The sequence below is a fragment of the Tachyglossus aculeatus genome, chromosome 2 (assembly GCF_015852505.1).
Source record: "Tachyglossus aculeatus isolate mTacAcu1 chromosome 2, mTacAcu1.pri, whole genome shotgun sequence".
Lineage (NCBI taxonomy): Eukaryota > Metazoa > Chordata > Mammalia > Monotremata > Tachyglossidae > Tachyglossus > Tachyglossus aculeatus.
Genome location: NC_052067.1, coordinates 85,484,083 through 85,510,180, shown reverse-complemented (window position 1 = coordinate 85,510,180; position 26,098 = coordinate 85,484,083). Strand labels below are relative to the sequence as shown.

The 26,098-nt window shown below is 42.0% G+C and overlaps 1 protein-coding gene across 1 annotated transcript in view; it reads right to left on the bottom strand.

Moving 5' to 3' along the window:
• Positions 1 to 26,098, bottom strand: part of MOXD1 (monooxygenase DBH like 1) — a 108,979-nt gene that overhangs the window by 23,465 nt on the left and 59,416 nt on the right. The window contains 2 exon segments of the mRNA XM_038742222.1: positions 8,520 to 8,622; positions 10,030 to 10,209. Coding sequence (XP_038598150.1) covers positions 8,520 to 8,622; positions 10,030 to 10,209 — 283 coding nt within the window.

The window sequence follows — 26,098 nt, the reverse complement described above, 5'->3', positions numbered from 1 at the left end:
TGATATTGCAAACTATATAGTATTGTTTGACCCCCTATCATTTTTGTGAACCCCTGTTGGACAACCTGATCACCTTGTAGCCTCCCCAGTGCTTAGAACAGTGCTTTGCACATAGTAAGTGCTTAATAAATGCTATCATTATTATTATTTTCCTCCTATCACTATTGTTTGTGCACAGAGAACAGGAAGGGGAATTAAAGATGCAGTTTCTTGAAAACTGGACTCACTAACAGCCAATGGACTGGGACTATTGGGGTTAGGGCAAACTACTGTCCAGAATCAATTAATTGTATTTATTGAGCACTTATTGTGCACAGAGCACAGTACTAAGCACTTAAGAGAGTATGATGCCAATGATTTTGTTTCAGAAACTGGCCTAGTGGGTGATGTCACAACCACTAATAATCAGAAAGCAGAAACCAAGTAATATGGAGAAAACTCTTGCTCAGAAACAAAGGTGAAATTAAAGCTGAATCAAGTTTCTGTTTCGGTCAATGCTGCCTAATACCACAGGCCTTTGCCTGTTTCCTGCCAAAGCATTGGTTTCATATTGTGCAAACACAGACTGAGAAGCTGAGAAGGGAAGGTGCTTTCGGAAGCCACATTAAATTCTGCAGATGACAATTCCATGATTTTGTTCCAGACTTTTTTTTTACAATATGCTAATTAAGCATGATCAACCCACCAATCAATGCTCACCGCTACTCCCCACTTTTGCCTCTGAAGTAAAACCTTCAGAATAAGGAAAAAAAGGAAAATAAAAGAAAAAAGAAAAAAAAATTAAAAGGACTACTTTAATTCTCTTCTCTGTTTTCCTGCCCATCCCCATAAGCCCCCACCTCTTGTTTCTCCACCTCCATTTTGCTTCCAGAGTAAATCCTTCAGAGTAAAGAACAGAAAAGAAAAGAATAAAGCAACCCAGCTCTCTATCCTCCCCTCGCCCCCACTCTCTCTCTCCCCCATCTCCCCTCCCTCAGCAGTCAGGGAGTCAGTTCAGAGTTGGAGCTGCACACTAGATCTCATCTCTCTTGCTGCTATCTACTTGCCCACATCCTGTCTCTGGCCTGGAATGCCTCTCTCTTCATAGCCAACAGACGATCGCTCTCCCTACCTTCGAAGACTTATTATCAATCAATCAATCGTATTTATTGAGCACTAACTATGTGCAGAGCACTGTACTAAGAGCTTGGGAAGTGCAAGTTGGCAACATATAGAGACAGTCCCTACCCAACAGTGGGCTCACAGTCTAAAAGGGGAGACAGAGAACAAAACCAAACATACAACAAAATAAAATAAATAGAATAGATATGTACAGGTAAAATAGAGTAATAAATATGTACAAACATATATACATATATACAGGTGCTGTGGCGAAGGGAAGGAGGTGAGATGGGGGGATGGAGAGGGGGACGAGGGGGAGAGGAAGGAAGGGGCTCAGTCTGGGAAGGCCTCCTGGAGGAGGTGAGCTCTCAGTAGTGCTTTGAAGGGAGGAAGAGAGCTAGCTTGGTGGATGGGCAGAGGGAGGGCATTCCAGGCCCGGGGGATGACGTGGGCCGGGGGTCGATGGCGGGACAGGCGAGAACGAGGTACGGTGAGGAGATTAGCGGCAGAGGAGCAGAGGGTGTAGAAGGAGAGAAGGGAGGTGAGGTAGGAGGGGCGACGTGATGGACAGCCTTGAAGCTCAGGGTGAGGAGTTTCTACCTGATGCGCAGATTGATTGGTAGCCACCGGAGATTTTTGAGGAAGCACAAAAGCTTATTAGAAGCTCATCTTCTCCAAGAGGCCTTCCCCATTTCCTCTTTTCCCAATCCTTTCTGTGTTGCCCTTGCACTTGGATTAGCACCCTTCATTCACCTCTCCCTCAGTCTCACAGCATTTACATACAAAACTGTAATTTATTTATTTATATTAATGTCTGTCTCCCATTCTAAGCTCTAAGCCCATTGTGGATGGGGACTGTCTTTACCAATTCTGTTATATCGTACTGTCTGAAGCACTTAGTTCAGTGCTCAGCACACAGTAAGCAGTCAATAAATATGACTGATTGAATTAAAAAATGAAAAAAAATTACAAAGTACCTCTTTAATTCTCTTCTCCACCTGTCTGCCCCCTCCTACATGACTCCTGAGTCGGGGGCAAGGGGTGGGTCAGGGGAAGAAAGGGCACAAGTTGGCAGGTGGGGATTGTGCCATGATTGGGGGAAGGGAAAAGGAAGGGAAGGCAGCACCATGGACGAAAGTGATTCAACCCCTTTGCTTTGAGGTTGGTAGACTTGATAGGACACTCAGACAACCTCGAAGATCAAACATATGATTGCTTGGTAAATCAATCCCCTGTCGAGGCACTCAGGCTACTAGACTACCATTTATTGCTCTGGACCCATCATTTACTAAATGATAAGACTTTTGCAAAAGATGAATGGACTTTTTATAATAATGTTTGAAAAAACAATTTTCCTTAAAGCCTAAAGTCCTAGGGGTTAAGGGTTTTATAGACACAAAGTAGGCTAATTCTCTAATTATCATCATTGATGGCATTTACTGAGCACTTACTGTGTACCAAGCACTGTACTGAGCACTTGGGAGAATACAATACAACACAGTTAGTAAAAGCTTCCCCTGCCCTAAAGCAAGCTTACAGTGTGCAAGTTTCTTCTTGGTAGAAATTTAGGGTACTTTGTAAAGGCCATCAATTCTTTCAAAATCAGAAGATACTGGGGACTGTTCAGTGCATTACTGCCTATGTGGGCTAAACTCTTTGAAAGAGTCAATTTGCCTTTCAAAGTATTAATTTACTATTGATAGTTTTTAACAGTGGGAAAACTGGGGTCATGATGACAAGCTCTCCAGACAAGTCAAAATACAGGTCTAAAAGTACAAATTCATTGAAGAGAAGCAGCATAGGCTAGTGGAGAGAGTATGGGACTGGAAGTCAGAAAGAACAGGGTTCTAATCCCAGCTCTACTAACTTCTGGCTGTGTGACCTTGGACAAGTCAGTTAACTTTTCTGTGCTTCAGTTTCTTCAACTGTAAAATGGCAATACCTGTGCTCCCGCCTACTTGTACTGAGCCCCATGTGGGACAGAGACTGAGCCGCGTGGTTCAGTGGAAAGAGCACGGGCTTTGGAGTCAGAGGTCATGGGTTCGAATCCCGACTCCGCCACATGTCTGCTGTGTGACCTTGGGCAAGTCACTTAACTTCTCTGAGCCCCAGTTACCTCATCTGTAAAATGGGGATTAAGCCTGTGAGCCCCACATGGGACAACTTGATCACCTTGTATGCCCCCAGCACTTAGAACAGTGCTCTGCACATAGTAATCGCTTAATAAATGCCATCATTAATATTATTATTATTATCTAACTTATAACTACCTCAGTACTCCCCTTTCAGGGTCATACCTGGAGAGTTTCCAGTACTCTGCCAATTAGGCAGAGGCATATCCATTCCATTCCTAGCTTGGGCAGTGGCTAGCAAGTGGAAGGCAATCTGCTACAGGTCAAAACTCCCCTGTGCTGGGCAGCAGCGGTATGGAAAAGAGTCAAGGGTGGAGACTCAAGTTTACTGCATAGAAGGAGGCAATAGTAAATCACTTCCACATTTTTACCAAAAAACCTCTATGGATACCCTGCCAAAATGATTGCAGATGGAGGTGGGACATTCTAGGAGAGATGTGTACTTGGCATTGCTGTGGGTCGGAGATGACATCACAGCATTAGACAAGAACCCAGTGCTAAGTATAGTGTTTGATACATAGTAAGAGCTCAACAGATACCATAAAAAAAGATTCCTGAAAATTGACATTCTCTTATTTCCCTAGACAATGGTGAGGTTGTGAGCAGTCGGCGAAGAATCCAAAATGGACAAACTGATGCTTCAATGTGAAATTATGCAGACCACATAGGGAGGATTGATTTACACCGAATAGTCTTTCTTTTTATCACTTGACATGTATTTGGGGTAATGTTAGCTTGGCCACGGGCAAGTTGACTTCCAGCTTTAGAAGTAATTGACACTTTGAAACAGTCTTTCCTGCTTTGTCAGAGCCTCTTTCCTCTCCAACTCCTAGATTGATTTGGAGGGGCATTCAGCATGAAAATTAAGCAGTGAGCAAAGCAGATGTGCTTAGTAGTTTTCTTCTAAGTTATTTTTTGAAGCACTTTGAATCGACACATTTACTTCCTTTGAATCTTTTCAGAATCCTGTTCTGAAATGCTTTTGATTCTGAGCACTTATTCAAACTGTTTTGGCAATTTTCAATTGGTAAAAAAAGATCAGCAGTAGGTAGCTATCCTTAAGCTCTATTTATCCTATCCATAATTTCTTTCAACGTCCCTATCCCTCTTAAGACTGTAAACTCCTGTTGGGCAGGGATTGTCCCTATCACCTCTGTTGTACTGTTCTTTCCCAAATGCTTAGTACAGTGCTCTGTACACAGCAGTAAGCTTGCAATAAATATCATTGACTGATTGACTTATCAAAAGGCAGTTTTGCTTTTTCACTCATCCATATGATGATCCCTAAAAGGTACATAATGCTGTTCTCATCCAATTGGTTGAGTAGTTTATCCTTCAAATTATGATGAATTGGAAAAGAAAAAGACCCATTAGACTGCATGCTCCTTTGAGGGCAGGTTCATGCCTAATGACTGTACTGCATCATCCCAGGCACTATGTACAGTGTTCTACATACAGTGAACACTCAATAAAGCAATAATAAATGACTACACTCATATAGGGTCTCTAAATATTGCAGAGACTCATCTTCTACATCTTCCATACTCTCTTTAGTGCCTAGTACATTGCTCTGCATACAGTAGGTGCTCAGTCAATCAATCACATTTTTGAGTGCTTACTGTGTTCAGATCACTGTACTTAGCACTTGGCAGTGTACAATATAACAGAATTGGTAGACACGTTCTCTGCCCACAATGAGCTTACAGTCTAGAGGGGGGAGACAGACATTAATAAAAATACATAGTATAAATGAATTAATTTAATTATGGATATGTCCATAAGTTCTATGGGGCTGAGGGAGGGGTAAATAAAAGATGTAAATCTCAGTGCAAGGGTGACACAGAAGAAAGTGGGAGAAGAGGAAATAAGGGCTTAATTGGGGAAGATCCCTTGGAGGAAATGTGCTTTTAATAAGTCTTTGAAGGTGGGAAGAGTGGTGGTCTGTTGGATTTGAAAGGGAAAGAGAGTTTCGGGATAGAGGCAGGATGTGCGCAAGGGGTTGGCAGTGAGATAGACAAGATCAAGGTACAGTGATTAGGCTGGCATCAGAGGAGCAAAGTATGCAGATTGAGTTATGATAGGAAATCAGGGAGGTAAGGTAGAAGGGGGTTAGGTGACTGAGTGCTTTAAAGCCTATGGTAAGGAGTTTCTGTTTGATGTGGAGGTGAATGAAAACCACCGGAGGTTCTTGAGTAGGGAAATATGGATTGAATGGTTTTTTAAATAAATGATCTGGGCAGCAGAGCGAAGGATGGACTGGAGTGGGGAGAGACAGGAGGCAGGAAGTCAGTAAGGAGGCTTATGTAGTAATCAAGGCAGTATAGGATAAGTGCTTGGGTTAACATGGTAATATTCATTCATTCAATCATATTTATTGAGCACTTACTGTGTGCAGAGCACTGTACTAAGTGCTTGGGAAGTACAAATCGGCAATATATAGAGATAGTCCCTACCCAGCAACGGGCTCACAATCTAGAAGGGGGAGATAGACAATGAAACAAAACAAGTAAACAGTTGTCAATACCATCAGAATAAATAGAATCATAGCTACATACACATCATTAATAAAATAAATAGAATAATAAATATGTACAAATATACCCAAGATGTTGTGGGGAGGAAAAGGGAGTATGGTGATGGGGTGATGAAGAGGAGAGGAAAAAGTGGGGGGGGGGAGGGTTCAGTCTGGGTAGGCCTCCTGGAGGAGGTGAGCTCTCAGTAGGGTTTTGAAGGAAGGAAGAGAGATAGTTTGGTGGATGTGCGGAGGGAGGGCATTTCAGGCCAGAGGTAGGATATGAGCCAGGGGTCGATGGCAGGACAGGTGAGAACAAGGCACAGTGAGGAGGTTAGTAGCAGAGGAGTGGAATGTGTGGGCTGGGCTGTAGAAGGAGAGAAGGGAGGTGACGTAGGAGGGGGTGAGGTGATGGAGGGCTTTGAAGCCGAGAGTGAGGATTTTTTTTCTTAATTCGAAGGTTGATAGGCAACCACTGCACAAAGATAATCCAGGCAGCAGAGTGAAGTATAGACTGAAGTGGGGAGAGACAGGAAGATGGGAGACCAGAAAGGAGGCTGATGCAGTAATCCTGTCAGGATAGGATGAGACATTGAACCAGCAAGGTAGCAGTTTGGATGGAGAGGAAAGGGCAGATCTTGGTGATGTTGTAGAGGTGAGACCGGGAAGTTTTGGTGACAGATTGGATGTATGAGGTGATTGAGAGTGAAGTCAAGGATGACACCAAGGTTGCAGGCTTGTAAGACGGGAAGGATGGTAGTGGCTCCTACAGCGACGGAAAAGTCAGGGAGAGGACAGGGTTTGGGAGGGAAGATAAGGAGCTCAGTCTTGGGCATATTGAGTTTTAGATGGCGGGATGGAGATGTCTTGAAGGCTGGAGGAGATACGAGCCTGGAGGGAGGGAGAGAGAAAAGGGGAGGAGATGTAGATTTGGGTGTCAGTGTAGAGATGACAGTTGAAGCCGTGGGAATGAATGAGTTCACCAAGGGAGTGAGTCTAGATGGATAACAGAAGGGGACCAAGAACTGATCCTTGAGGAACCCCTACAGTAAGGGGATGGGAGGGGGGGGGGGGGGAGGAACCTGCAAAGGAGACTGAGGATGAACGGCCAGAGAGATAAGAGAAGAACCAGGAGATGACGGAGTCTGTGAAGTCAAGGCTGGATAGTGTGTTCATTCATTCATTCAATTGTATTTATTGAGCACTTACTGTGTGCAGAGCACTGTACTAAGCGCTTAGGAAGTACAAGTTGGCAACATATAGAGACGGTCCCTACCCAACAGTGGGTGTTGAGGAGAAGGGGATAGTCCACAGTGTCAAAGGCAGCTGAGACGTCAAGGAGGCTTAGGATAGAGTAGGAGTCATTGGATTTGGCAAGAAGGAGGTCATTGGTGAACTTTGAGAGGGGAGTTTTAGTGGAGTATAGGGGATGGAAGCCTGATTGGAGGGGGTCTAGGAGAGAATTGGAGTTGAGGAATTTGAGGCAGCAAGTTTAGACGACTTGTTCTAGGAGTTTGGAAAGGAAGGGTAGGACGGAGATAGAGCAATAACTAGAAGGGGCAGTGGGCTCAAGAGAGGGTTTTTTTTAGGTTGGGGGAGATTTGGGCATGTTTGAAGGCAGAGGGGAAGGAACCAGTGGAGATTGAGAGGTTGAAGATGGAAGTTAAGGAGGGAAGGAGGGAAGGGGTGAGAGTTTTCATAAGATGAGAGGGAATGGGGTCCGAAGCACAGGTGGATGGGGCAGCACTTGAGAGGAGGGAGGAGATCTCATCTGAAAATACTGCTGGGTAGGATGGGAAAGTAGCGGGGAGGGTTGAGAGTGGGGGGGATGGAGAAGGGGGTGGGGTAACTTTGGGGATCTCAGACCTGATGGTGTTACTTTTACTAAAGAAGTAGGTGGTCAGATCATTGCGGGTGAGGGATGGGGGAGGGGAAGAAACAGGGGGCCTTGCATGGAGAGGAAAGGGCAGATTTTAATGATTTTGTGAAGGTTGAACCAACAGGATTTGGTGACATATTGAAGATGTGGATTGAATGAGAGATATGAGTCAAGGATAACACCAAGGATATGGATTTGTGAGACAGGGAGGAAGGTGGTGCTGTCTACAGTGATGGGAAAGCTATGGGGAGGACAGAGTTTGGGTGGAAATTTGAGTTCTGTTTTGGACATGCTAAACTTGAGGTGTCGATGGGACACCCAAGTAGAGATGTACTGAAGGCAGATGGAAATACAAGACTGTGGTGAACAAGAGAGAAAAGGGCTGGAAATGTAAATATTATATTATAGTACATTATGCTATACTATATTAAGCATACTATACTATACAGACTATACTACAGACTAAATTCTATAAATCATATACAAAACAGTCTACTTCCAGAACTACCTCAATCAATCAAATTTATTGAATGCTTACTGTGTGCAGAGCATTGTATCAAGCACTTGGGAGAGTATAATATAATAGATTCAGCAGACAAGTCTCCTGACCATGAGGTGTTTAGCAGTCTAGAGAGAACTGAGGATTGTCTTCTATTTTTTCATCAGAATTAAAATTCACCAGCGTAGAAACACCACATAGTCCAGAATGTACCATGTAAAAAATGAGGGGGAAAATCAGGCTACATTTTAGGTGAAATATTGGAAGACAATTTCATAGAAAAATGCATGATCATTTTGTATTCAATCTGTTAGTGATTTCTGGTGTGAAGTGGAAGAGATCTAGAAATTGAAGCCTTCTGTGCCTAACTTAGAAAAGAATAGAGAAAGTACATACCGTCCTGATTTGTTGGGTTGTCATAATGGACTTCCAGAAGAACATATTGAGGATCTGCCGGTGTGCCGAGGGATAAGCCGACATGGGGAGGGTACGTAAAGCCCTAAGATTGGAAAGCCAAATGAGATGAGTAAACTCATGGAACATGAACACTGACAAAGGCCTTAATTCACTCACAAAAGAAATTTTCAAATGCAGGCTCAGTCTCACAGATTGTCCCCCATCTAACAAGAACAAATAAATCAACTCCACCAGAGTGAGTCATTTCAATTCTGTGTGGTGAGCAGTGATGGTTAATGGCAGTGTGAAAGGTGACACAAATGTTTAGGAGTATTTTCATATTAGTTTGCATAGAATGATGAAGAACTGTTGCACTGAGGAAAACACCTGGGATTTTTGTGGGAAATATTTTTTTTTCCTCTCACTCGAGCTTTACCACTTGAATTGCAAGGCAATTTAAAAACATATGAAAGGATCTTCATCAATCCTTACTGCTGCTTCCCAACAGAGTAAACTATTGACTATATTACGCATTTACTGCATGTCAAATACTGAGGTAGGTACAAGAGAATCCCATCAAACACAGTATACCTAGTTTCATTTTCAAACCTGTGAAAACCTGTGACAACAATATTTTTAAATTTCCACTGAAATTTGTTCACCTAGAGTTTTCTACGTTGGACCCAAGGTGACAAGGTAGTGATAGTGTTTCCCTTTGTGGGCCAGCTAACATTAGGGCACTGCTGATGGAAGCACTGACAGTCAGTTCTCACTCCCACCACCATTTTCAGCTGCTTGGGCTCCAGACACTACACTCAGCCCATTCAAGGGAGTGTTGAGGTGGGGGAAGAGTTGTTGGCATAGGTCTAGTCCCAATGGGAGAAAGCCCTCCGGACACCCCCAGTGCAGGTTAATCATGAGAGGAGGGAGTGTGGCCCAAAGTCATCCCAATGTCCATCTTCACCCTCATTTTACCTTGGTTGTATTGCTGGAGCTAGAAATAACCCCGGCAATGCCAGAAACTCAAGCCCAATAGGGCATTAATCTGAGGCTTAATGGGTGGCTACATCCATCCTTCTGGAAATCCCGGTAGATATGTTTTGAAGCCCTCTTCACAAAAACCAGGGGAATGCCTGGGTTAAGAGAAGCCAGCATAGCTTAGTGAATTGACCACGGGCTCTGGATTCAGAAGGACCTGCTTCTAATCCCAGCTCTGCCACCAGTCTGCTGTGTGACCTTGGGCAAACCACTTCACATCTCCGTGCCTCAGTTACCTCATCTATAAAATGGGGATTAAGAGAATGAACTCCCTGTGGGACAGGGACTGTGTCCAACCTGATTAACTTGTAACTACCCCAGTATGTAGACAGAGCTTGGTGCATAGTAAATGCTTAACAAGTACCATAATCATTATTATTATTACTATTAATCCCAGGCCCAGGACACAGCTACAGGAACAAAATTCCAGGATGTGAAAACTGGCCTTCTCGCCCCACACCATTCACCTTACCTCCCCGCCAATGGCCCAGGCAAAGATGACAGTCTCACAGGTCAGAAAGGCATCTGGCATATTGGGATGATAGCATTCATGACTGTAATCCAGAACACTCTCATTAAAGCTGCTACTGCACTGATAGAGTAGAATGTGGTGCACCAGGCTCTCATGGCCTTCCTGGATCTGAGGCTCCACCTAAAGCCAACGACACAGGTTGAAGAGAGAGGGTCACTGCGGTGGCCATGCATCCAGTTTGGTACCAGACAGTTCCAGTTTTCAGCTGGTCTGAAAGGGGAAAGGGGTCGGAGTTCCCACTAGAGAAACACTCTAGGGAAGGACGGCCTTGGACAAACTTTCACAAAAAGACAAATGTGACATCACATCATAAAGCAGTAGAGTGAGCGCTCCCATAATGCTCATCATCAAATGCCGTAGAGTCTTTTCCGATTCGTAGCAACTTTATGGTGTTTATCCATAATATCACCTCTTATTTATTTTAGTGTTTGGCTCCTCTGCCAGATGGTAAATTCCTTGAGAGCAGGGATCGTATCACCACCTTTGTTGTACTCTTTCTAGGGCTTAGTATAACATTCTGCACAGACCAAATGCTCAGTGAATACTGCTGATTGATTAATGAATATTTTCACTATGCTTTAGATAAAACACTACCGAGAAATTAGAAAATGTTCTTCTTCCAGTGTGTGTCCATCTGGATATAGTGTGATCCCATGTTGGAACAGTTTTGTATATGTGAGCTCACACACTCGGCTCCTCGAATGCCAAGATCATCACTGTACCTTGACCTCATTTATCTTGCCACTGAACCTTCGTCCACATCCTGCCTCTGACCTGCAACTCCCTCCCCCTCCATATCCAACAGATGATTACTCTCCCCATCTTTACAATCTTATTAAAATCACACCTCCTCCAAGAGGCTGTCCCCACTAAGTCCTCATTTCCTCTTTTTCCTCTCCTTTCTGCATCAGCCTTGCACTTGGATTTACACCTGCCCGCATCCCCAAAGCACTTATGGACATAACCATAATTTATTTATTTACCTTAATGTCTGTCACCCTCTAAACTGTAAGCTCCTTGTGGGAGGGAATATGTCTATCAACTTTATTATAGTGTACTCTCCCAAGTGCTTAGTATGGTGCTCTGCACACACTAAGTACTCAATAAATACCTTTGAATGAATGAATAAATAAATATGATTGATTGGCCGATTGATTGGCTCTGCACGCACTAAGCACTCAATAAATACTATTGAATGAATGAATAAAATATGATTGATTGGCTGATTGATTGATGTGAGAGATACTGGTTAAAACATGTTTTTTTTTCCCATAGCATTAGGCTTTCTGGAAACACAAACCCATGTTGTAGTAGTAATAGTATTTTTTAAGGACTTGCTGTATGCGGAGGACTCTACTAAGCAGTCAATTGATGGTACTTATAGAGTGCTTACTGAGTGCAAGCACTTAGGAGAGTATAATACAGCAGAGTTGGTAGACTCATTCCCCACCCCCCCCCCAAAAAAAAAACCTGGAGTTTATAGGGGAATTTGCTGTATTTCTGTACACCTGTCAGATAACTAGCAGATTTTCAACTCAGTAGATAGCTATAATGGTCTAGTTTATATTAATATGATTTATTCAGTTTAAAAATCATTGACTTAAAAAATGGAAATTTTCCTCTCTGCCTTAGGTCCCAAGAGATTCATCTTCGGTGACCTGAGATTTAATCCAGAAAATATTCTAAAAACTTTCCAAGCCCCAAGAATCCTTGAGTACTTTTTCTCCACTGACCCCCCATTTCCTCTAAATCTCCATCGCTTCTGTCCCTCGCTTCCTGCCCACCTACTCAACAGTGTTATAACTTTCAAAATTATGTTCCACACCCCATCAGGGTCATCCAGTGATGCATCACTGCAAATCAATGTGGCCTAGTGGAAAGAGCATGGGCCCGAGAGTCAAAGGACCTGGGTTCTAATCTCACTCTACCACATGTCTGCTGTTTGACCTTAGACCAGTCACTTAACTTCTCTGTGCCTCAGTTACCTCATTTGTAAAATGGGGATTAAAACTGTGAGCCCCATGTGGGTCATGGACTGTGTCCAATTTGATTACCTTGTATATACCCTGGCACTTAGTACAGTGATGGGCGCTAATCAGCACATAACAAATACTATAAAAAAAGTATCACCAGACTAACATACTTCCCTTTCCACACATATTTCCCAACTCTATGTATATAATAATGATGGTTCAAGCAACCAGTCAATGGTACTTATTGAACACTTACTCTGTGCAAAGCGCTGTACTAAGCAATTGGCAAAGTACTATACATTCATTCATATTTATTGAGCGCTTACTGTGTGCAGGGCACTGTACTAAGTGCTTGGGAAGTCCAAGTTGGCAACATATAGAGACAGTCCCTACCCAACAGTGGGTTCACAGTCTAGAAGGGGGAGACAGACAACAAAACAAAATATATTAGCAAAATAAAATAAACAATAAATATGTACAAGTAAAATAGAGTAATAAATATGTACAGAGTAATAAATATGTACAAACATATATACATATATACAGGTGCTGTGGGGAGGGGAAGGAGGTAAGGTGGGGGGATAGGGAGGGGGAGGAGGGGGAAAGGAAGGAGGGGCTCAGTGGAGTTGGTAGATACAATGGAGGTAGGTAGGGAGGTAGGTACAATGGAGTTGGTAGATACAACTCATTCATTCATTCATTCAATCATATTTATTGAGAGCTTACTCTGTGCAGAGCACTGTACTAAACGCTTGGGAAGCACAAGTTGGCAACATATAGAGATGGTCCCTACCCAACGGCGGGCTCACAGTCTAGAAGGGGGAGACAGACAACAAAACAAAACATGTGGTCAGGTGTCAAGTCATCAGAATGAATAGAAGTAAAGCTAGATGCACTCCTGCCCTCAAGAAGTTTACAGTCTGTGAGAGAGATTTTTTAAATGGTATTTGTTACTTTACAAAATAAAAAATAACAGCAGAATTTATGTACAATTTTTTCTGCTAAAACATAGAAGCGTTATTGAGACTTTTGTTAAGAAAACGTTACATCATAATAACCATTAATTCATTAGGAATTGATGGGCTAGGGGATGATGGTTTGAAAATACCATTCTGACTGAGAGTTTTGTATAAATTTCTACATTACTGTATATCCACCAGTAGAAGAATGCTTTACACAGCATGGCATAGGGAATAGATTTTCATTCATTCAATCATATTTATTGAGCACTTACTGTGTGCAGAGCACTGTACTAAGTGCTTGGGAAGCAGAAGTTGGCAACATATAGAGATGGTCCCTACCCAACAGTGGGCTCACAGTCTAGAAGAATAGGTCACAGGTCTAGGAGGCAAAAGGGCATGTTTCCTACTCTTGGCTCCACCACTTGTCTACTATGTGACCTTGGGTTAGTCACTTCACTTCTCTGTGCCTCTGTTACCTCATCTGTAAAATGGGGATTGAGGCCGTAAGCCCCATATGGGACAGGAACTGTGTCCAATTTGATTTGCTTGTATCCATCCCAGAGCTTAGTACAGCTTCTGGCACATAGTGCTTAACAAACACCACAATTATCATTATTATTATTATTTACACCCTTGACACTCATTCCTGCATTACTGTAATGAATACAGGGAGTCAGACTTACAAAAACACTGAAAACTGCATCTTATATCAAAATATTGAAGGTTGATACTGATTTTCTCATAGAAACAATGTTAAAAATGTCAGCTTGTTTCCTGAATCAAGGGCAGAAACCATATTTTTATTAAAGGTACCCAGAATTGCATATCCAAGCAAATATAGATGAAACTGTAGACTCTAGACTGTAAGCTTCTCCTCTAGATTCTAAGTGTCTCTACTAGATGGTAAGCTCTTAGAACAGTGCTTTGCACATAGTAAGCGCTTAATAAATGCCATCATTATTATTATTATTATTAAGCTCCTTGTGGACATGGAACGTGTCTACCAATTCTACTATATTCCACTCCCCCAAGCACTTAGTACAGTGCCCTATACACAGTAGGCACTCAAAAAATATGATTGATTGACTGAAATGAAACTAATTAATGCACTTATATTGTCAGAGAGGTTCCACATTGGGATAGCTTTATTAGAAGCAGACATGCCAACTTTCCCTGGTGAAGTAATGCCTGCCCGCTGCCTTCTTTAAATTTTCTCTTTTATTTCCCTCTCAACAGTGCCACTTTTAAACTCATTTCCCCATTCCCCACTTCCCCTGTGCACTCTCTTCCTTGACCACCTGCATCTCTGAAATGAGTGCTATAAAGGAGATTACTGTTTAAAAGTCAAACTGATGTGCTGAAGATCTCTGCGGGCTGGGGTGAGAGAAAGGGAAGGGTCAAAAGGAACACAGAGAAGAGCCAACTTCAACGAAGCTAGGTCCACCCAGGACAAGTGTGTGTTTTGAAGACAATTTGTCAGGTGCAACATTCTTTTACCATCTGGCTGTGCAGATGCTCAGTGCAAAGCCAAATAGTTTTCCCTTGGAATGCTCACTTTCCTTGGGACTCACTCATTCACACTTCCTCAGATCATCACAACCACCTGCCAGATTCCCCTTTGTTCATCTTTCTGACTTGCCTCTGGATTTAAACAACTTTGTTTTGGGATTAGATATGGTACTTTCCTCACCTTACCTACCACAGGCTTACCATGGCATAAACTTGAATATATATTTGTTGATTTACAGTGAGTGCCTCAATTTCTTGAAATGATCACTTGAGAGGTAACTAAAAAACACATTAAGTCACTGTTAATTGGCATCTAGTAGACAAGGAGTATATCATTTGGTATTTACGAATAAATTGCTTCTTTATAGACAGCAATGCTGTATTGGATGAATGCCTGAAAGATTGATAGCCCTGAGAGCAGCATAGTGGACTGATAACACTTTCTGCAGTACTTTAAAAGTCACTTTCTCTTCTTCTAGCAAAGAGAGGACAGAGCAGGGTGATGAAATGGGGTCCAACCTTCCTCTTGCATCCTTACTGTGGCCTCTCAATCCCTGCATCTCCCCTTTTCTACCCCATCTCCCACCCAGCAAATGCAACCATGACACCCTGCCCACCAGGAGAGACCTTTGAATCCAAACTTTGTTAGGGAAATGGCCCCCCATCCCCTGCCTGGGCTGCACGGTTTTCTCTGTGCGCACTTTAAAACAAAAACTTGATTTTGTTTTCTTCAGGGATTCTAGGACATTTTAAATTATGAATCATGAAATTCTTGGCAAATTCTGCCGACACTTCAGCCACAGACACGTCACTGCCCTGGGAGCGAGCTTTATGCTAGGGAAAATATCGGGCCCCGCCTGGACTGTAACATTTCCGCCCTGCACATTTTAAAATAAAATATTGATCTTATCTGCTTCAGAGATTGTAGAACATTTTCACTTTTGAAACCAAACAGAAAGCTGTCAGGACTCCAATAAAATTCTATCTGGGAATCTGAATCAGAAGAGTGTTGGGGAACCCCCTGTTCCCTGACAAGGATGGCCACCATTACCACACTTGTGTCAAACCCCAGGGAGGGAACTTGGCATATTTTAAAACAGAAATTCAATTCTTTTCACCTTCAGGGATTCTAGGACATTTTAAATTATGAAACGTGAAATTCCTTCAAAGGCTGCAACAACCACTTCCATTTTCTTTTCTCCCTTTGAAACAAATAAAATCCCTTCAGGGAAACCAATCAGAGGAAGTCTCAACAGGCAGATTGGCAGATGTGTCCGCCAATAAGATCCTGCCTGAGGGAATCAATCAGCCAAAGTGACCCCTAAATGTCCTATAAAGCAATGCTGTGATGGATTACAATCCAAGATGGACTTCCAGAGGCCAAGCATGTGGTCCTTAGTATCTTAGCAAGAAACACCTTTCTCATGTATTATATCATTTTTCTTCACTCCAAGTTGGAATTTAGAACAATCACAGGTTTCACCCCAGTGATAAAAATCCACAAAAAGACAGGGTAAGATGCCATCGCTCATGAAAGCTCAATAATCTACTTTATTTCTATATAAACTCATCGGTGAAACATCCAAGACGTGTTTTTGTAGTAGCAGTAATAATAACATTTATTGAACACCTATTAAACCCTTGGAAAGTACAGAATAGAGAAGTGATATTTTTCTGCCCAAAGAGAGCTTACATGCAAGCAGGAGAGACAAACAAAAAGTATTTTCAACTAGAATGGACAAAAAATAAATAAATGAGCACATATATATATACACATGAGTGATAAGGAGGGTATAGATGAGATCATAAATGATAATGATAATTGCAGGAATATTAAGGCTAATGATGCTGGAAAATCAAACAGGGAATGCTTGTTGGAAGAGGTGGGATTTGAGGAGGGCTATGAAAGTAGGGAGACCTGTGGTCTGTCTGATATGGGAAGGAAAGGAGTTCCAAGCTCAGGGGAATAGTGTGAGTGAGGTGACAGGAGAATTAGAAAAAAAACTGCTATAAGTTGCCTTGCGAGGAGCAATGGGGAATGATGTTAGATGATATTGCCCCAACTATCAGGATGGCAATCAGACAAGGCAGTTACAAGTTCCTCAGTGTCAGAAAGCAGGACTGAACGGAGGGAACACTGAGGATTGTAGAAGATACCCAGAGGCTAACACTGCTCACTGGAGTAACCTTAAAGTCAAAGTGGACTGAATTCCCCAAAACCTGGAGCAAGTAAATCATTTCAGGGCACAGAGAGGCAAAAGGTTATGGGAAACTTTTCCTCTGTTTTGGCTGCTGGAAGGAGGGTGTTCTTGTCAAAACACGCAGATTGCCTGCCTGCTGCTGCAGGTCTCTGGTGCATGTTGAGCAGAGGCAGTACTTCAAAACCAACTTCCCTTGGAAGCCATGGGACACCACTAGACTCAAGGTCTTCAAATTAACCACTTCCCTAAACAATAACACTTGCTGCAACAAGTATTTTTTGTTCAGCTTTCTCTCATCTCCCCAACTTTTTCTTTCACAAACAAACATTTGGGAGTTTGGCACATTTATATGTTTTATTTGTGTGCGATCCAGACAGATTTATCCAAATGAAAAAAGCACCAACAAACATAAAAGAGATCACCGTTTTCTTGAATGTAATTGGAGAAAGTAGGTTTCATCCTCTATTTTAAGCACAACGGTGCTCCTCTTGGATCTCAGATTTTAGAAGACATGAGGAAAGCCTGGCATTGCTTAACAGAACAAATACCATCTGAAGAAAATACACACAGTGGGACTTCTCAGCCCATCATTTCCCTTAAACCCTGCGACATTCTGCTGCCTCTTTCCACTTATTGAAATGCAAACAAGAGCTGGATGTTCTAAAGCAACTTCCAACTCCACAGATGATGATTTAATGTCAAAGGGGAATGAAATTTGTAATGACCTGTGATTCCACTCCCCTTTGCTCTGGCCTCCAACCCTTAATTGTACCTCGGTTCTGTTAGCTGCCTCAGAAAGTCAAATGTGATACTGTGGATGGGGGTCATCTGGGGTCACCATTCCAACGTGTGTCTGCAGGAGGTAGTCCATCATCCATGCATGTCTGCAGGAAGCACTAGTCTTCTAGGTGAAGGTAATGATCAATCTGTCCTGTCCTACATTAATCCTCAAAGCAAAACAGCTAAGTGATTTGGGGTGTAAAACACACGCCGACAATCCCACAGTTTCCCAACTTTTCCCAGCACCACCTGAGCCATGTCTTGCTGCTACATTTTTGTTTGTTTCTTTCTTTCATTTGAGGCTTCCCCCTTCCCAGCTTCTGCTGAGCTAAGTTCTTAAACATTCTAGCCCACTCCCTGCCCTACCCATTCCATGTTTAAACCTGAAGGAGGGGTTAGCTCCCTCTTTGTAAAAGCCCACTCTGTGGTCTATCATAACACAAAAAAACAGGGTGTTTCCATTTGATCCAGGACCTGAATTCTGTCTCTTAATCAGGAACAACACACCACCTCAGAGAATACTGACAAATTTCACAATACCAGATCACTACGTAGAGATACTGGAGGGCAAGCTTCAAAATTGTCTAACCTTTAACAGCAGAGAAATAAACTATGCAGAAGTTGCAGAAGAGAGGACTGGGATTGCAGGCTCCTTAAAGCCATTGGTGATGGGAGCACTTCTCATGGCCTCTAAACCATTTCTCTTTCCACTGGACAGTGGTCTGGGCAAATATTCAGTAGACCACTGATGGTTTGTGCATCTTGCCACCTTTGTCATCCTGCTACCTTTCACTAGCCCAAGCTTAAAGCCAACTGTCCTTCCTCAGATCGGGTTTTTGTTGGACTGCATCAACCAGTGAAGTGGCCTGTCCTTTCATAACCCACTTCTATGGCAAGCTGCAGCAGCATCAACATACAGCTAACAATCTAGTGAGGGGAGACAGATGTTAAAAATCAACTACAGGTAGAGAGAGGCAATATAGAATATAGAAGATAAGGACATAAGTGCTCTGGGGGTTGGGAATTAGGGATGAGTACCCAAGTTCTTAGGTGAAGCAATGGTGCTCTAGGTGGAGACATGAGGAATTAATGTATCTTTGTCCACATGTTTCAGTGATGATTCCATGTGCAAAAGTTTGGGAATGGAGGTGGAGAGGTGGCTTTAAAAGGACCAGATAATAATGATAGTATTTGTTAAGTGCTTATTATGTGCCAGGGACTGTACTAAACTCTGGGGTGGTTACAAGCAATTGAATTGGACACAGTCCCTGTCCCACGTGGGGCTCACAGTCTCAATCCCCATTTTATAGCTGAGGGAACTGAGGTCCAGAGAAGTGAAATGACTTGCCCAAGGTCACACAATAGAAAGGCGGAGGAGCTGGGATTAGAACCCATGACCTTCTGATTCCCAGGCCTGTGCTTTGTGCCACGCTGCTTCTCTGATAAGGAGTAGGGAGGGAGGTAAAGTTTGGGCAGAACACGAGGTTGGTGACATATTACTGAACTAAACTGAGCCACTTTCAGTAAGCCATATTTTCAGACTAACATGTGAGCATTAAATTTCCATGAGGTTTGCTAAAGTAGCAGTTTCCTGGGTAGTGCTAAAAGTTGGCATTGGCAACTTTGCCTTTTCAATAAAATCTAAAGCAAAGCCAGGAAGTTTTGGATATTTGGATTATACTGGAAGAATGTGATCCACCTTGTCCAGTAGGTTAAGATTATTACACTATTCAAGCCAAAATCCACCGATTTTATAGTACACCCAACTCTGTGGAAGCTGCATTATTAATTCCTTTTTAAAAAAACACTACAAACACCTCCCTCCAAAATAATAAACAATAATAATTATAGTACTTGTTAAGTGCTTACCGTGTGCCAAGCACTATTCCAAGCAATGGGGTAGATTCAAGGTAATCAGGTTGGACAAGTCTGTTCCAAGTTGGGCTCACAATTTTAACCCTCATTTTTTACAGACAAGGTATGTGAGGAACAGAGAAGTTAAGTGACTTGCCCAAGGTCACACAGCAAACATGTGGCAGCACCGGGACTAGAATCCAGGTCCTCTTGACTCCAAGGCCTATGCCCTGTCCACTAAGCCACGCTGCTTCTTTCATTTTGATGCTATTATATTGAGCCCTAATAAATAGAAATAGCTTCATAAGAGAAGAGAGTTCCATTCACAGTACTGTAATTTCCTTCTTGTGAAATTCAAACCCACTACTTTTTCCTCTCAGAAAACACTTTTGTTTCTTTAGACATGGCAGATTAATTCTGAAAGCTAAATGGTTTTGATTACATCTCTTCATGAAGGGAAAATGCAGGACTAGACATAAGGGCAGTTTTATTTCTGATCTTTAGGACTTTGGTTCATCTACAGAGAAGTTTCCAATCCAAGTTGGTTGTAAAATGCTACAAAGCACACATGTTGGGTAGAAAACAGAGTGGACAGCATGTCCTGTTCTCCAAGAAGTCAGTCCTCCTGCTGGAAAATACTTAACAGAAAATCTTGCCCTGGTATTCCCCTAAACCATATTCTGTCTCCTGTTGATTTGTGGAGGTTTCTTTGAAGTTCCAACTGTGGTTCAATCTTTAAAACTTTATGACCAAATGTTTCGGGTCATTAAAACCCAGAAAAAAAAAATTAACTAATGATCATCAAGATAAATTCCTGCAAATGAAGTTTAGGAAAGTATTCCAAGCTTTCTTTCCTCCTTTCGCACTTATAATAGACAACCTATCAGTCACTTTTTGTGGACAATTATAAAAACTGGCTTCTGTTGCTCTGGAATTTTTTTTATATCTTAAATATACTTGTGTGATAAACACCCACACACATGTCTGCATGAACTCTGTTACAAATTCAAAGTTTTGTCTTTGCATTTAATCATTTCTAGATCAACATATTTGTTCCTAGGCCAGTTTGGTGAACGTGGCTACTCTCTCGAGGAGCTGGCTGTGTAGAAGAAAGCCATCTAGAGGTTGTCTCTTATTAAAGGCAGTACTAAGTTACAGTCCTGTTTTACAGCCTATTCTGAGTTATACCTATGTACTGGCAATAACTAAGCTTGTTGAAGGCAAGGAATGTGTCTGTACATTGTTATATTGTATTCTCCCAAGCACTTAGTACAGTGCTTTGCACATTTATTGCACAAGCAATAAATATGATTGAATGAATGAATGAACTTCTACATGATCAATTCACTAATCTTCAAGACACCAGAAAAGTAGATTGTTTAATAAGGTCACTGTGAGCAAGGAACAAGTCTATCACCTCTGCTATATTCTACTCTCCCAAGTTCTTAGTACAGTACTCTGCACACAGTAATTACTCGATATGATTGATTATTGGATTCACTCTCTCAGCGTTCTAAATGGGGGAGAATGTGTATCACTGTTGTTGTTTTTTTTATAATTCCCCTGAGAAAGCTATGAAGAACTGTGAATAGAGCTCAAATCTACAAAACCTCAACATGATGTCACAAGCCTCCTACCCATGCTGGTCCCTCTGGTTTTGGTTCTTCAGTGTCACCAAATTGAGAGGTTTTTTTTTTTAAGAAATGAACAACATATCCCATTGGAACAACCCTAAGAAACAGCCTAGGTCTAAGTAAATTCAGTCAGAATGTCATTCATCTCCACCCTTAAGTTGACTTTTTTGATCCATTTCTTAAATCAATCAACACTGATATTGTTCTTTTCCCCATAGGATCACTGTACATTGATAGGACAAATGATGATTTTTGCCTGGCAACAGTTTTCTTTAAGATGGTGATGGGGTAGGTATATGAGAAGGAAAATTTGACCAGGGAATTCATGAGCTCTAAATTTATGCTCTGATTGAGGAACTTGGACAGTGGCCATTTGGTCCAGAGGTGCCTGATGCCAGCTGGTCCAGCAATTCGGATAATTTTGCAAAGACTGAGATTACCATTTTTGGACAATAGACATGTGCTATGATAAGCAGTGTGGCTCAGTGGAAAGAGCACGGGTTTTGGAGTCAGAGGTCAGGAGTTAATCCCGGCTCTGCCAATTGTCAGCTGTGTGACTTTGGGCAAGTGACTTAACTTCTCTGGGCCTCAGTTACCTCATCTGTAAAATGGGGATTAAGACTGTGAGCCCCCTGTGGGACAACCTGATCACCTTGTAACCTCTCCAGCACTTAGAACAGTGTTTTGCACATAGTAAGCACTTTATAAATGCCATCATTATTATTATTATTAATAATGATTGACTATTCAGTTCAATTATATTTACTGAGCCTTTACTGTGTGCAAAGAACCGTACTAAGTGCTTGGGAGAGTAATAATAATAATAATGGTATTTGTTAAGCACTTACTATGTGCCAAACACTGTTCTAAGCTCTGAGATAGATACAGTGTTATCAGGATGTCCCATTTGTGGCTCACAGTCTTGATCCCCATTTTCCAGATGAGGTAACTGAGGCACAGAAAAGTTAAGTGACTCACCCAAAGTCACACAGCTGACAAGTGGCAGAGGCAGGATTAGAACCCACGACCTCTGACTCCCAAGCCCAGGCTCTTTCCACTAAGCCATGCTGCTTCCCTAATAATAATGATATTTGTTAAGTGTTGATGGCACGCCAGGCCCTGTTCTAAGCGACTGGGTAGATACAAGGGACTCAGGTTGTCCCACATTGGGCTCACAGTTTTCATCCCCATTTTCCAGATGAGGTAACTGAGGGCACAAAGAAGTTAAGCAGTTTGCCTAAGGTCATACAGCAGACAAGTGGCAGAGCAGAGATTAGAACCCACGTCCTCTGATTCCCAAGCCTGTGCTCTTGCCACTAAGCCACGCTGGCAGTCATTAATAATAATGACGATGGTATTTGTTAAGTGTTTATTATGTGCCAAGCACTGTTCTAAGTGCTGGGGTAAATATAGGGTAATCAGGTTGTCCCACGTGGGGCTCACACTTTTAATCCTCATTTTCCAGATGAGGTAACTGAGGAACAGAGAAGCTAAGTGACTTGCCCAAGGTCACACAGCAGACAAGTGGCGGAGGTGGGATTAGAACCCACATCCTCTGACTCTCAAGCCTGGGCTCTTTCCTCTAAGCCACGCTGAGTACAGAAGCAGTGTGGCTTAGCGGAAAGAACACAGGGTTGAGATTCAGAGGACATGGGTTCTAATTCTGGCTCTGCCACTTGTCTGCTGTGTGACCTTGGGCAAGCCACTTAACTTATCTATGCCTCAGTTACCTCATCTGTAAAATGGGGATTAAGACTGTGAGCCCCACGAGGGACAACTTGATTAACCTTGATTCCATCCTAGCACTTAGAACAGTGTTTGGAATTTAGTAAGTGCTTAACAAATACCATCATTATTATTACAATATAACGTCAGACACATTCCCTGCCCACAATGAGCTCACAGTCTAGAGGGGGAGACAGACATTAATATAATTAATATCTGTTTGCAAAGATTTGTCTTTTTACATGACAGATTTAGTCTCCTCCATGTTCCAAGTATTCTAGCACAAGACACTTGTAGGAAGTGTTTTTGCCAGGAGACTTAGGTTTTTAATCAATCGATCATTTTTTCTGAGCACTTACTGAGTACAGAGCACTGTACTAAACACCTGGAAGAGTGTAGTATAACTGGTAGACATATCCCCTGTCCACAAGAACTTTCAGTCTAAATGGAGTGACAAATAGATGAGAAACAGCATGGCCTAATGAAAAAAAGAGTATGGACATGGGAATCAGAAGACCTGTGTTCTAATCTCGGCTCTTCCAAATGCTTGCTGTGTGACCTTGGGCAAGATATTTAACTTCTCTGTGCCTCAGTTTTCCTGTTTTCCCTCCTACTTGGACTGTAAGCCCCATGCGGGAAAGAGACTGTGTCCAACTAATTAACATGTATCTAACCCAGAGTTTAGAACAGTGTTTGACACATAGTAAGCACTTAACAAATATCATTAAAAAAATTACGGATTTGTACCTAAGTGCTATGAAGTCAATGATGGGATGAATTAAGGGTACAAATCCAAGTGCAACGGTGACACAGAAGGGAGATGGAGTAGGGGAAATGTCTTCATTTTTAGTTTTTAGAATGTATATTTTTGGATTTTTTAGATTTATATTTTAGTTTTCAGATTTAAATGCAAAGATTACATGTGTTGCACAAGCTCCTACAAGCTCCCCAGTATAAAAACTCTAAGCCACGCCACACATTTCCAGCTGTCCTGCCTGTGATAAGCTGCACAGACAGCTTCCTAACCTATCAATCCATCAATCATATTTACTAAACACTTACTATGGGCAGGGCACTGTACTAAGCATTTGTCCTACTAGAACTCCCAGGGGTTTGCTGAAGGAACCTCCTCAGTATGATTATCTCTATATTCCTTCCTTAGGTGGCTGTCTTCTCCATGACACTTTATTCTTCTTTGCTGAAGTAAGAATTCTTTCTGAACTCAGAGTCTACTGCCTCGGGCTAGAACTCTCTCTCAGCTGCTCACCTAAAACATCTACCCTACACAGTTCCTCTTCTCCACAAGTGATAAAGAACAACAGAATCTTTATTCCAGATCAAAAGCCAGGCCCCACACATTTAATACTCTTTAAACATACCAGGTTCCCTTTATGGCCTTGAAAGCATTTCTTGAGAACTTTAAAGTTGTCAGATGCATAGCCAGGTTCCTCTGTGGGTAAAAGAATGGGTCTAGCAGATGTTTTATTTTTCTAGTTGTGTAACTAATATCCACTATTTTCATTATCTGTTAGAGGTTTTAAAATTATCCCATCAGATTTTCCACAGATTTCTCTATTTTCTCATTCTCCTTCTTCCCTTAGATCCTGAAGAGAGGTTTGAATCCATTATTTACACAATTTTGAAACTGCTGTGAAGGTTATAAAGGAGATATTAAGGAGGAGCATTATGATTTTTGGAATGGACCACATGGAAAAATTTGGGAAATTAAGTGTTTTCCCAGTGTCTGCTTTCAGAGCAACCTGCACCCATAGTACAAGCTTGAGAGACACATGTAAGATCAAAATGCTATTGATAATAATAATAACAATAGTAATAAACAGTAATTCTGGTATTTACTGAGTCCTTATACTCTGTGCCCAGCACTATCCTATGTTTTGGGAGAGATACAAAATAATCAAGTTGGACGTAGTCCCTTTATTAATTTTTTATGGTATTCATTAAGTGCTTACTATGGGCCAGGTGCTCTACTAAGCACTGGGGAAGATATAAGATAATCAGGTTAGACCCAGTCCATGTTCCACATTGGGCTCACAGTCTCAATCTCCACTTTACAGGGTAACTGAGAAGTTAAGAGACTTCCCCAAGGTCCCTGTTTCTGTCCCATTTGAGGCTCACAACCAAAGTAGGAGGAAGGGTGATAAATGTGATAAATCCCCATTTCATAGATGAGGAATCTGAGGCCTAGAGAATTAAGCTATTGCCCAAAGTCACACAGCAGGCAAGTGGTAGACCCCAGAGTAGAACACAGGTCCTCTGACTCTTAAGCCCATGTTCCATCCACTAGGGCAAACTACTACTCATCCAGGAATGTATTCCAATGTCTCTTGAACCTTCTGCTATTTACTTCTGAATACTTCTTGTGGAAATGAATTCTATATATTTCCCACCCGCTGTATAACTGTACATCACTGTGGGCAGGGAAAGTTTCTACCAGTTCTGTTATATTGTACTCTTCCAATGCAACATTTGCACTGTTTGTCTCTTTCATGACTTTGTATGAACCTTTCTACACATGGAAACCATTATTAAAACAAGTTACAAACTTGTTTTTTCTATGCCCTTCCACAAAGAGTTTCTTTTGTCTTTCCTCCAAAGTTCTCTCTTCCACCCTTTAATCCACTTAATGACTTTGCTCTGAACTCTCACCATTTTGTCCTTTCCTCTTCAACTGAGGAATCCAGATCTAGATTCAATACCCTGTAAAAGACCCATTCAGGGTTGAATATGTTGGAAATTACTTCCTATAATCTGCTTGATCTCTTTTATTATGTATCTCAGTTTCGTGTTTGCTTTTTAATTTTTTTTAATTCCAGTAATCCATTTGCTGACTCCTGTTCAACAAGTGGTCCTTGGTCTGTTTCTGCTGTTGTAGCATAGAGAACTCAGTGCTCCCCAACATATATTTCTAAGTAGGCAGTTACAGCTATTTTAGCTACCATGCTTCACATTTCAAGTTAGGAACAGGACAAAAATAAATGTTCTCCCTCCAAAGGGGACAAACATGAAACATAACATAATGTAGAACTGGAATCAGATGGAGAGGGCAATCTCTAGGGAAATCGGGCATTTTATGAGAGACAGAGAAAGAGAGGGAGGGAGGGAGAGAGGGAGAGAGGGAGGAAAGTAGGGAGAAAGAGAGAGGAAGTAAAGTAAAGAGAGAGAGAGAGAATTAGATGTTCTAAGTTTGTGGGCAGGGAATATGTCAACCAACTCTATAAAACTGTATTCTCCCAAGCACTTAGCACAGTGCTCTGCCCCCAGTAAGTGCTCAATAAATGACTGATAGATTTATTAAAGCCTCTTTGTCCCAAGCCAGGAATGAAGCAGGATCAACCTAGACCATAGTAAGT